We start from the raw sequence: 13364 nt of genomic DNA, 5'->3' as shown, positions 1-13364 counted from the left end.
CTATTACCATGCCTCAGAATAGCCTGGATCTGTCCTTTCTACGCCCTCCTGATAGTTATAGACAGCAAGAAGATCTCCCCTTCACCTTCTCTTCTCTAGGATGAATAAACCAAGGCAGGCCTTTCATGCTTTTCTCACACATCAGGGACTCCAGCTGCCTGAATATCTTGGTCATGCTCCTCCACCAGACTTGCACCAGTAGGTAAATTTTCTTCCTGTTCTAGGGAGCTCCATACTTAATAGTACTCCAAGTACAGCCTCATAAGTGTCAAATACAGGGAAAGAATCTTTTTTCCCCTGCCCTGCTGGCTGCACTCTTAGATCCCAGGAGGCAGCTGTCTGCCTTTACTGCAAGGCCACACTGCTGGCTCATTTTCAGCTTGTGGTTTACAAGGACTTCAGATCCATCAGTGCAAAGCTGCTTCTTAGCTAGCTGGCCCCCAGCCTGTCCTGTGGCAAGGGTTTTTACATCCCACCTGCAGGTCTGTGTATTTGCCCTGAATTTCATGAGGTTACATTGGGTAACATCATGAAGTTATCATGTATTCGGGCCTGCTGAGGTACCTCTGAAGAATAGCCTTGCCTCCAGCTTATCAGCCACTCCCCTCTGTTTAACATCATCCACAACCTTGCTGGGATTGCACTTTATCACACCATCCAAATTCTTGAAAAAGGAAAAAGACATTAATCAGTGTAGACTATGATAGTATTGACCGCTGGGGGACACTGCTAGTAACCAGCCACTACCTGGACTTTGCACCAGTGATCATCACATTTTGAGACACTATTTCTCCTTGGCATCATGACTGGTAAAAAGATGAAAGAGAGAAAAACTACCTACAGCAGGTCAAGGATACAAATCCTCAGTGCCTCTATGCACGATTTACTACAGGAGTGCCAGGTGAAGAGGGCAGTATTGATCCTAAGATTTTTGTAATTCCCACTAATTCCCTCAAACCAGAAGAATCAAGAGCACTCTCACTCCAGGTCTAAGGGACCACTCCACAGAATCCTATTTCTCTTGTGCTGATGAAAGGACCAGGAATTGATACTGAAAATTCTGAGCCACCCAGAAAATAACTTAAAGGCCCACAGAGAGTTGTTTTAGTACAGGATAAAGAAATCAGGTACTTTAAGTATGGATATAAGATTCTGGTCTAGCTTTACTGACTGGTTTCTGTTGTCAATCTGATCTGAGAAATTCAGTCTTACATAAATACATAGGACTGGGAGAGAATTACTGTGTAAGGGACAGAGCTATTAAAAATCCCATTCAGGGACTAGGCAAATGGCTAGTGTTGTTTTTCTGAGATTAAAACCCAACTGTTATGATACAATGTTCTAAAAGCCATAGTAACAAAGTAACAAAGCTTCTGCCTTTGTTTACTGTGGCCTTCCAATTAATCTTCTTTATTCTAGACCTGACATCTGTTACAAAGTTCTGTACAGCTCAGACAATCAGATCCTCCATGATAAAATGTTAGGGGAGAAAATGGTTAGGCAAGAAGTAAATGTAAGAACTTACATTTTCCAGTAAATATTCCTGATTCCTTGGATACATATTCAGAGAGAGGGTCTGGCTCTTGAACCTAAAAAGTAAACCAATAGATGCAATGAATATAGAATCATAGAACATTTAGGGTTGGAAAGGACCTTAAGATCATCTAGTTCCAACCCCCCTGCTGTGGGCAGGGACACATCCCACCAAACCATGCCACCCAAGGCCCTGTCCAACCTGGCCTTGAAGACTATATATAACATATATACATTACAGGCATATTGTTTATAAAGGGGAGGAGGCTGGTGGTTTTGTTTGGGGTTTTTTTCCTGTTTCTTGATTTTGCTGGGGTTTTTGTTTTGTTTTAATTTTTACATCCAGCCTTTTGTATGTCATAGAATCATAAAATCATATAATAGTTAGGGTTGGAAAGGACCTTAAGATCATCTAGTTCTAACCCTCCTGCCATGGGCAGGGATATCTCGCACTAAACCATGTCACCCAAGCCTCCATCCAACCTAGCCTTAAATACTGGCAGGGAAATCTCCCCCTGGCTTCACCAGTCAGAGTGTCCTGAAAAAAAGGAAAACGTACCCCAAAATGTAGATCACCTGGATGCTTAGAAAGTCAAGACTGTTAGTTTGGTATTTTTTTGTTAGTGCACATAGGAGTATTAAATATCAGACTCCCTCGTGTGGGCTACCTGTTCAGGACGAGTTTGAAATTCTTAAGTCACTCTTTACCTACAGACTGCCATGCAAATGATAACATGCTGTATTTGCATACTGCAAATACGCTGCTGAGACAAGAAGTCTGGGAGGAAGTTAAGACCTCAGACAGTGCCACCACAGCTTCTTCTCAAGGCCGGAGCAAACAAGAAAATGTGTCCAAAAGCTTGCATCTGCTCTTTGACAATACTAATTAATAGTAGGTTATGCTATTCAACACAGCAAAGCAGAAAGTTAATAAACAGATGATAAGATCTGCTGATCATACTGGGGCAATAAGGGTATTAAAGACTAAGGAGAACTGCAAAGGGTTCAGACAGGCTCAATTTCATTGAGTGAGCATGATAAAATGCTTAATTATGTTCACTACAGGCAAACATAAAAATGCTACATGTGAGGAAAACAATCCTAAATTTACATATACAGTATTAGGCTCCAAACAATAGCAGAGTAGAATGAAATCTTGGCATTATTTTAAATAGTTCTACAAAAACATTAGCTCAATCTTCATTAGTAGTCAAAAAGCCAAATAGGAAAATCCGGACTCTTAGTGCAGACTTCTTAACTACAGTTTTATTTACCACTTGAAGTAGAGACTCCCTGTCACCAAGAATACACCAAATGGACCTACACTACACCTAAAAAAAAAAAAAGGAATAAAAGACTTGTCAACACTTTTCTCTTACTGTTATATTAGATCTCTGCAGTATAACCACTGACATCCCAGATGGCAATATACTTCTTGTAATAACAAATGTCCTTGAGGTAATTAAGTAGGTGAAACTGAGCAAGAACTGTGCACTGAAATAAATGCATATAGATAACCTACAAAAGGTGGAAAAAAAACCCTCCTTTTGGGGGTACCTTTCTTGCAAACAGTGACTCTCTCTTTGATGCCTGATGCCTTTTCCTCAGAGCAACTTAAGAAGACCAGCCTGAGAATAAAAATTTGCAACAATACTATCAAAACCCATGGATGCGACAAAGCTACCAGTCTTACAGAAGGCGGAATAATGCCCTCCTTTGCAGATCATAAACCACCTGTGCCAAGCCACCTTATCACCTCTTTCTCCTCCTTCCTCCTTTATTGGCTACTTAGATTCCTTCATTCCACTGGTGCCCACTATCTTTTCTTTCAGATATGGTCTTATTTTCTACTATTTCAATCACTTCGGCTTGTGAACACTGTCCTACCCATGTCTTAGATCCTTATGGCTAGAACAAAATACCACCATAGTACAGGAGTTCTTGGAAAAGCAGTAAAAAGTAGAAAGTATTACCGTGGTCTTATGCTTAACCATAATATACCACCTTCCATGTGACAAGTAACTGAAGTAGGACTAGCCATTCTGGAAAACAGAGATTTAGAAGAGACTGTAGCAGAGGGGCATAAATCTCTTGAGTGGTTTGAAGAAGGGAATGGGAAATAATTTAGTTTCTTCTAAAACAAAACCTAAGGGACATTAAATGAACCTAGAGACAAACATAAAGATGTTCGTTGTGCTATGCAAGTTAAGCTGGGAAACAATACAGAGCACTGCAAATTGTACAAGTGCACACGGCTTCAAAAAGCTAATGGATGAAATAATGTAATAAAAATCCATGGCAGGATACTAAACACAAAGGTGAAGTCAAAAAGTCCTTGTAAGACAAATTTCTAAGGGCTGGATGAGTGTTTCAGAGAAATGCCACTGCATGTTTGCTCTATTCTTTCATTCTCCCTAGGCATCCACTGTTGGTCACAGTCAGAGTCAGGTCAAACACCCTAGTTACCAGTCTGACCTCCTATAAAAGTTAATGTATTAAGGTTTACTGAAGTCACGGGAAAGACAGATGACCATGGATAATATTAACAAGAAAGTAAGACACTTCTTAAAAGCTTTTCAAAAGTTCTGTACTCAGTGCAGTAAAACACTGTTTTCATCCACTGAACATGCTACAGGAAAAAAGGGTGAGTGATCAACAGGTAGAGACATTTTAAACCCAATACCAGTCTGAATTACAATGTTATGCTGGGGAAGACAAATCATCTACTAGATCTGTATCATTTTATAGCATAAGCATCCATCTACAAAATCTTGATGGTCCCAGCAAATACAGAATGAGATCAGGGAGTTAAATGGCTCAGACACAATAGCTTTTGTCATTCCACTGCTGATAGAGCAGGTTTCAGATTTAGAAAGAGTATGAAGAACACCACAGATGAAAAGCAAAATAAAAGGCAGGGGCTCCGAACAGCCTAGGTCTAGGCTTCTGCAATGGAAGAAGTCTTGGTGAATGCTCACAATAAACAAGCAATCAAGAAAAGAAAGGTGAACATCAATTTGTGTCCATGAAATCCTGCACTGCATAAGGTGTCTGAACAGTTTAAGATACTGCAAGCAAAAAAGGGAACAAAATTACTGTTGCCAATGTTAACTAGCACTGGAGATGTCAAAGGGTTAAAGTCACTGACTCGTGATTGTCCTGGGTTCAGCTGCAGCAGTCATTTTTCTCCTTCTTAGTAGCTGGTGCAGTGCTGTGGTTTTGACTTTAATCTGAGAACAACACTGATAACACACCGATGTTTTCAGTTGTTGCTAAGTAATGTTTACCCCTATCGAGGACATTTTCAGTCTCATGCTCTGCCAGTGAGGAGGGGCATGGGAAGCTGGGGGAAGCAGAGACAGGACACCTGACCCAAACTAGCCAAAGAGGTATTCCATACCACAGCATATCATGCCCAGTACATAAACTGGAGGGAGTTACCCGAAAGGGCTAGATCACTGCTCAGATCGGACTGGGTATCAGTCAGTGAGTGGTGAGCAATTGTATTCTCTCCCCTTGTTATTCCCCTTATCATAATTATTATTAGTGGTAGCAGCAGCGGTTTGTGTTGTACCTCAGTTACTGAACTGTTCTTATCTCAGCCTGTGGGAGTTAAGATTCTTTCAGTTCTCCTCCCCATCCTTCCGGGAGCAGGGGGAGGAAAAAGGGGGGAGTGAGAGAGTGTAGTTCTGAGTTACCGGCTGGGCTTAAACCACAACAATGATCTTAACAGTAAGATCAAATTCCAATGTCATGACATCTTCATTTGTCTTATAAGCCACCAGCAGAAGAGGACAAAACAGAACATGAAGGCATGACAACAGCATAAGGCTCATTAGGAACAATACATCACTGGGACCGTTTTAGCAGAACCAACTGGAATTTAGATTGATTCAGTTTTGATGTCCTCACAGACTTACAAGTAAGAGTGTGTCCCCTAGAAACAGATAACCTCATTGAAGCAACAGTAAGTGCTCATGAGGATTCTTTGAAAGCAGAAGATTTGATGGAAATCAAGTCAAAGACTGCCCCACAACCTCCTGAAAAGAAAATCTTGCAGGATCTTTGCTCAACCATAGAGCAAGACTCCAGTGCTTGGAAATACAGTCTTCCTCCAAGTAGTAAAATACCTACTGTACGGAATAGGAAAGGAAAATTTTTATGCTGCAAAATGCTCACAGACCTGTGCAGATGTTAGTCAAAAAATGAAAGAGGAAAAATTAAGGGGAAGGATCACAGGGGGAGTTCCTTTTCAGATAAAATACTTCATCTATGGAGGAAGAAACAAGCAAGAGTACACTCTGTGTGAAAAATATGGAAAAAATCTTTGGTTTGGAGTGACACTGAGCACAGCTACTCATTATATATTAACTCTATGGTAAAAATCACTGTCAGTGCTCAGGAGTACCTCAGTCAAATAGAACTCCTTGAATCTCTGTCCGAGTAAGCAAAGAGATTTAAAAAACCCCAGTATAGTCTTCCTTGTAGTCTTATTAATCATTCAGGGAAACAAAAATTTGAGCACTTTTGGGGTTTCAAAAATTTGCATAAATTATTGAGCTGGTGAAGAACAGGTACCTTCAAAACAGAGAGTATTAGCTCTTCTGCAGAGCTTTACCATGGAAATCAGTCTCTACTATTTCCATGTCATCTTTCAGACAGACATTTATAGAGAGTTCTGAACATAGAGGCCCCTACCTGTTGATTTTCTGTTCTTAACCCTGCTTGTGTGAAAGGTCTTTGATCTCCCTCCCTATCAGCAGTTGTTGGCCTCTTTAACTCTTCCTCGTATCTCAGGCAGCTGGCATTTTCCATTTCTCCATCATATGTCTCATCATAGCAGTATATAGCTTCAAGAATGTCATCATCCGTAGTGAATAATATAGTATCCCCAAAGTGCTCTGGAGCTGAAGGCAACACACAGAATAAAATACAGAAGAATACAGAGTGATAAAACAATTTAGGTCCTTCTTACATTTAATTTGCAGTAGCGTTTAAAGACAACAGACAGTAAATTGATACTGACTACTGATGTAATTAGTATGTTCATTCTCAAATTCATACTGCACAGTAGAAAAACCTGGAGAACTTGGTTGAACTTCAAATACATGTAAAAGAAAATAGGAAGAAAAGCTTCTTCATCACCTTTTCCAAAAGACAGGTCTATCTGATGTGACTGAAATACAGCCTTGTTGCTACGCCATCATTAAGAATAGAGATTAGCTCTATAGGCTGCTAAAATTCATAGTTTCATTGAAGAATGTATTACTGGGCTTTGCATTACATTTTGAAATTAAAAAGACTAAACACTATACATAGTGCCTGCTTGCTTTGAAGTGTAAAGTGATAACAAGCTAAATGTATTGGTTTGTATTGTACTACTGTTTCCACAAAGAAAGTAAGAAATGATAGCATACCTCCAGATAAGGTTCCTGAAGCTTTTGCAATTTCTCCTTTAAAGATGCATTGTTCATCTAACACCATTATAATGTCTTTCACACCTCTGAAAGAATGTATGCGGGATTTATTATAATTCCAAATCCTAATCATAGCTACTTGACAGGAATCCACAAAGTCAATAAAGATGAAGTGAGGTTTTCCAGGGGTAAATGGTGCTAGCCAGAGATGCATATCATCCTGTGTCCGATTTACGCCATCAATTAGGTTGGTTATTATTCTGGGATCGTTGCCATAAGCTGGTAAAATATTTATATCAGGTGGTTCAGCCGTTATTTTTGAAATCTGAACAGGCTCTCCTTTAGAACTGAAAACTTCAATTCCATTAAGACCAACATAATGTCTGTCTCCCCATGTTGTCTGAATGTCTATCACTAAGTGCTGTCCATAAGGTAAAACAGGAATTTTAAAATCATTTCCATCATATGCCTCCATAGAATTTTCTCCTTCTTGCTTTTTTGGTAGTGTTTGTAGTCCCTCTTTTCTCATTTGCTGATATTCTCCAGGCCAGTTGATTTTCTGTTGATGGAGAAACTCATCAAAGATGTCCCCTTGAAAATCCATGTTGGAGATTCGGCCACGATGGGAATAATTAAACTTTACCAAGGAGTTCCAGGACTCCTGCAGAGTGTGTTCTTTTTCATTTCGCCACTTTACTCTAGAGGTTTCTATGTCCTTCATAGAAAAGTCATCACCTGAAAACATTACATAGCCATTTCATGTAAAAACAAGACTGGAAGCAAACACTGTAACACAGACTTGCCAGAATTATGCTGCTACTATTAGTGTTCCTTTACCGTAAAATGCTCTTTAGAGTAGCACTTCTGTATTGCCTCCCTATTAGAAAGGCTACATGTACCAGTTTCCCTTCCCCATTTAGACAAGCACTTTTAACTACTGAAGAGCAGAGCACATGCCAAGATACAAAATGCAACTCAGTCTGAGACTGCAAATTCTTGACTCAACACTTACAGAACTTGGGATTTTGCCCAGTGATACTTATTGTCTGTCTGTCACAATAGTTTAAATCATCTGTCTGCATTTCTGCAGAAGATCTTTCATACAGTTGGAAATGGCTGAACTGGTTAAGTTTCTAAAGCTTTACAGAGAAAAGATAGTGCTTTCTGTCAAAGTCAACCTTGTGTATATAAAGAAAAGTGGTGAGAAAGTTCAGCATACAAGGAGGATTGGGTGAGTATTGTGTTCTATGTAGGTAATGTCCAAATATTTTCTCTCACTTTTCAGCAAGCGTGAGATGCAGAAGGGGGCTAATGACAAAGTATCTAATGGGAACACAGTGGAGACGACCAATTAGAGGGGCACAGTGGGAAAAAAGCATGCCCTCCTTGTGACTGCACTGGGGAGCTGCTTAATTTCCATCTCAAAACAATTAAGAGCAGATAATAACGAAGATTTTCAATAAAGCTGTCACTTACGTATTTTCTTCAAATAAATGAAGAAAAGCAAGTACAGTACTAAACAATTACAGGCCCATGGGCTAGATTTTACTTCTGTACAATGTCCTTGAGTGGATACTAACACAAATGGTTATCAAGAGTAAGTGCCAATTGCTGCAAAATTATCTTTTCCCAGAAGACTGCTCAAGACTAACTTTTAACTTTGTTTTTGGAAACACTGGGAAAGAGGCAATGTTCCTAATCTATCCGTGGCCAATAATAATTTACACTGGGACAAGAAAGATAAAAAATAAGAACTTTAAAGCAGATGTGAAACCACCTGAAAGAAGGCTGTCTTTCAGAATGAAAGCCTGGAGACCAATTTGCCCATTCCTCCTTACCCCACAAGGGAAATACAGAGAGGAAGCAAAGGTGTGTATCTCACAGAGCATCAGCCATTTATAAGTCACTTTCTTGTTCAAACCATTTTCTATATGGATACTCTTTGGGTGGGTGATCCCAAACAGTACTTCCTGTTTGGAAGTACTGGAGAAGACAATTTACCTAAAGAAGATACTGCATGCATATTTACCACTTTTAAAATGTCAAAGTTTGAAAATTTCAGGATAAGCATGTAGAGAAGAGTATTTGACATTTATTAGTCTGCCTTGTTTTGGAGGGGTTTTTCCCTTTTTTAAAACCCCCCTCTTTTTTAAATGTTAAGTACTTCAAGCAGCACAGAGATTGCAACTCAGAAACACTTCTACAGCTGTTTAAATAGGAGTGATTTTCAATGGGAGGTTAACAGGTTTGTTAGCTACATTAAGGAGTGACAACAGAAGTGGAGCTCTGAAAGGAAAGCAGAGAATAGCCCAAAAGCAAAGGTCAATGGGTGAAGGCTTACATACTTTTTAGAATATAAGATTTATTCTTTTTATTGGAGCCATGTGAACAATAAACTCTTCCTGCAGATGAGTGTCTCACTTGCAGATGTTACAGACATATTCCCAGCTTTCTGCATGCCTGAGAGGATTGTATGATAGATGCTATCCTGAAACCCAAGAAATAATGACACCTCAAACCCTGTGGGTTTAGGAGGGGATTCTTTAATCACCAAGTCCCTTGTCCTGCTTCTGATGGCAACACACCCCACACAATTTCTCTCAAAACTTTACTAAACTACATTTTGGGGCAACTCTTGCTTGAAAAAAAACATCTTTCTTCTCTCTCTGTTGTGTTAATCTCATTTTTACTCCCAGCAGTTATAAATAGCAATCATATTTCCCTGCTTCAATCACAGGCTTCATTTCCCAAATCATTCTAAAAGCTCTCTTCTATATCTGTTCCACTTTGTAATCAGCTTTCCTGAAAATGGATGATCAGAACTGCAGTTTTCCAACTGATGTCTCATGAGTGCCTGTGTTGAGATATTAACATTTCCCTCACAGAAAAGCCTCTGCTGATACATCCTTGGAGTGCACTGTTATAATCACGTCTGCGTCACACTAGTGTTTCATAGTCAATCTGTTATCAGCTACTCAACCAAGATCCTTCTCTCCCGAGGTCATTTGCAATTGATGATTACTCAGCTTACAACTTAATTTTTTGTTATTAGTCCCCAGATGACCCTCCAAGCAGGACTACCAAATTGCATTCCATTGCTATTACTCCCATCTTCAAGTTCATCTTTCTGTGCAGTTCTTCAATCTTCTTAACTCATAATACCCCAAATTATATGTTATTTGCAAAATTTTATCAGCATATTTCCATAATTTCCTTTATACATTAAACAGTTATCAAAGAAAAATTGTCTGTTTTCATAGCAACATTAACTCGAGCTAAGTATGCATGGACGTGCTATTTCTAATTTCTGTTGTTCTCATTATTCTTCATTTAGTGACCAAAGGCATGCTGTGACATTGTAAATGAGCTTGTGCAGGCTCCCCTTTGACACATTCCACTGTTGGGAAACTGCAGCTCCCCTAGTCCCGCTCCAATTAAAATTCACCACTCTTAGGGAAACACTTAAAACTGCTTTCCTGTTGTTAATGCTCACTCAGCTCCACTTTGAAGATGGCTTTATCCTGTGCAGTATAGTACAGAGAGAACAAAAGCTGCTAGATGGCATGCAGTTTTCCCAGGGACAAACACATACTGGGAGTTTAAAGCACCAGATGACAAAACCTGCTCTGAGCAAAATGAGAGGACATCGTAATTAGAATCATGATAACCCTCATCTTATAGTTTACATTAAAACTCCTAAATTGTTACAATTTTTACAGCTGAACAGAGATTACTATAGTAGGATTTATGTACAGTTTCCATAATGCTGAGAAGTTTTTAATCTAACAAAGATGCTATAAAATGTGTGAAACAGCAAATGGGTGAGTGGTGGGCGAAGGGAAAATGGCAGTTATTCCAACTACTTCCGTACTTTTCTTCTTTGAGGTATAATTTCAGATATACTTACAAAATTGCTGTTTTCTCCAGAGGGGCAGAGAAAGAAAAGTTCAGACATTCTAAGTTTAGAAAGAATAATTTTTGTTGCCTTTGTGTGAAAAATTCATGCAGTACCTGCTGTTGAATTTCAACTGGCATTCCTCCATTTAGGCACATTTCCTGTCCTTTATCACCATAATTTTAATGTAAACGCCCAGATACAGTATACAGCAAGCTACACTTTCATGTAAATTGTTCTAATGTTAAATCACTCCCCAAAATCTCAATTTGTATATTTGTAACCTCTTTTTCCAATTCTTTGTGCCTTCTTGTCCTTGGCCTGACAGACTATCTTCATTTGAGACAAGTTACTGAATGCTGAAGAATTACAGAATGCCAAAGAGGGGTATGAAGGCTCCAAAAAAGAAATCAGAGTGACCCATGGTTTGAAACTGAAAAGGCAGGATTAAAAATACATCCTGCGCAATGGAAATCAAAAAACTTGCTTAAAAGCAAGCCCAAGTAGAACTTGTGGATAAGAAATTCTATTCTTGTGTTATTTAAGCACAAAAATATTACCCCATGCCCAGAAAATTTCTTAGCCATAGAATGCTGAAGGTTGAGAGAGAGTAGGAACTTCAAAATTTGACCAGTTCTCATACTCTTCCCTGAGGATATCCTGACAGCTACTGCTAGAGGCAGAACACAACTACACAAATCTGGATCCTCCACCTCCAATAGGATCCAGAGAAACTAAAAAAAGTTTTGGAGAAGGATGACAAGGATAATCAAAAGCACAGAGCAGGTAACAGCTAAATTTACTAGAAAACTCTTCATAAATAAGCACAGATGTCTGAGGGAGTTTTGAAGAGGTATATCAAGTGGTGAAGGGAAAATAAGACCAATTCTCCATTCACTCTGAATAAATATATTTAGCATATATTCTTACTGAGAAAGACAAAAACCTACTGCACAAATAAACTGTAAATTTGTAAATGTAAAATGGAGTGTGACCTCACTATCTTGACGTAACACTCTATCTTTTGGCAGATCTTCACCTCTGATATTAACAGACATTTGCTGTCTGCAGAACTGTCAAATTTTAGAATATAATTTACTTTAATCTCCTCCAAATAAATTTTTAAACATTAATCAGAATGTAAAATTTTCAGAAGACCATTTCACATGAGGTGTAGGACAAGGAGAGAGACTCTGAGCATCGTCATAGTAGGAATGAGAAAAACTGAATACAGCAAACAGCAAAACTAAAATCTCCCTGTCTATACCTCCTCCAGGAATCTTAAAAGGTCTCTTCCCACCTAAATGATTCTGTGCTTCTGTAAAATGCAAAACATGCCAGGAGTTGCACTAAGGTTGTTATTGTGAGCTCTTACCTTTGAGAGCAGAACCGCCTTCTCCAAGACTTACAGTGTTTAATCCCCCCTTTTTTACACATCTGACACTTCTCCTTCCACTTGTAGGGTACTGTAAGCTGCAGGGATTTTTGTTAGACGGTTGCTCCAAAATGTCCAAGCCCACATCACCATCCTTCCTGGTTAGCATTCGAGATCTCTCATCTCCATTTCCATTTCTACTACTGGATCTTCCCAGTTCATTTCTCTGATATTTAACATCCTCATCAGTCAGATTCGAAAAGTTTTTCATGATTCCATCTGACTGTGTTTGAAATCTCAAGCCTGAACAATGTTCTGTAGCAAGCCAGGGAGGCTTCTGCTTACTGGAAGTGACTTGATTATTCCCTGTTACTTGGGAAGATGACTGTAACCAAGAAGGAATTGTACCTGTAGAATCAGGCAATTTTTTTCCTATTAGCTTTTCCATTTGCTCACTCAAAGTAAGTTCATCATCAGGTTGAACACACTCCATAACTGCTTGCACTGTTGCATTCTCTTTGGCACCTTTTACACAAACTTGAGATGGTGACACTTTCAGATTATCCTCACACAAACTTTTCTTTGTAAAGCTGACCGATTTCATTCTCTGGTCAAGAAGATTTTCTTCTGGCAGAGATTTCCAGTTCAGTGAAGCACTGTCTGACTGTAAGCATTTAAAATGTAGTTCTGCTTCCTTCTCTGTGACTGCAGGTACATCTACTTCTTTCATTTCATTTGCAGGATATGCAGAGATATCTTGCTTGTGATCTTTAAGGTCAATTGTAGTGCTACGGTCAGTGAGGAGATCTCCAGAGGCTCTCTCTAGTTCACCATCAAATACAAGGTTCTCATCAACATATAACTTCACCTTTCTTGCTCCAACATCAAGGTCCTACAAGAACAGAAGTATGAAGATACCAATCTGTTCAAGCATTATCACTGTTCTGAAACTCTGACATTTGAACACTTAATCAATAAACAGATGAAAATAATTAAATCCTGGATCAGTAACATGCTTTTGACTACTTTTAATCAAAAGCTCCAACAACTGAAAAATACTGTGGAATACTTAAGGTTTTATTTAAAAGGACTAAAAACCCTTCTGGACACTACTGTGAACCATTTTGGCTGAGAAGGCTTAACT

General features: G+C 39.1%; 1 protein-coding gene across 6 annotated transcripts in view; it reads right to left on the bottom strand.

Moving 5' to 3' along the window:
* KATNIP (katanin interacting protein) overlaps positions 1-13364 on the bottom strand; it is a 60234-nt gene that overhangs the window by 20102 nt on the left and 26768 nt on the right. For all 6 annotated transcript variants that reach the window (XM_061358207.1, XM_061358205.1, XM_061358204.1 and 3 more), the window contains 4 exons: positions 12221-13112; positions 6951-7685; positions 6232-6440; positions 1526-1589 (listed from right to left, as the gene is read on the bottom strand). In XM_061358207.1, the coding sequence (XP_061214191.1) occupies positions 1526-1589; positions 6232-6440; positions 6951-7685; positions 12221-13112 (1900 nt within the window). The remainder of the gene's footprint in view (positions 1-1525; positions 1590-6231; positions 6441-6950; positions 7686-12220; positions 13113-13364) is intronic.

This window comes from Neopsephotus bourkii, unplaced genomic scaffold, assembly GCF_033783945.1.
Source record: "Neopsephotus bourkii isolate Nb327-2 ecotype Australia unplaced genomic scaffold, CSIRO-AGI_Nbou_v1 NB_940, whole genome shotgun sequence".
Taxonomy (NCBI): Eukaryota; Metazoa; Chordata; class Aves; order Psittaciformes; family Psittacidae; genus Neopsephotus; species Neopsephotus bourkii.
The sequence above is the reverse complement of the archived record's forward strand: the minus strand, read 5'-3'. Positions and strand labels throughout refer to the sequence as shown.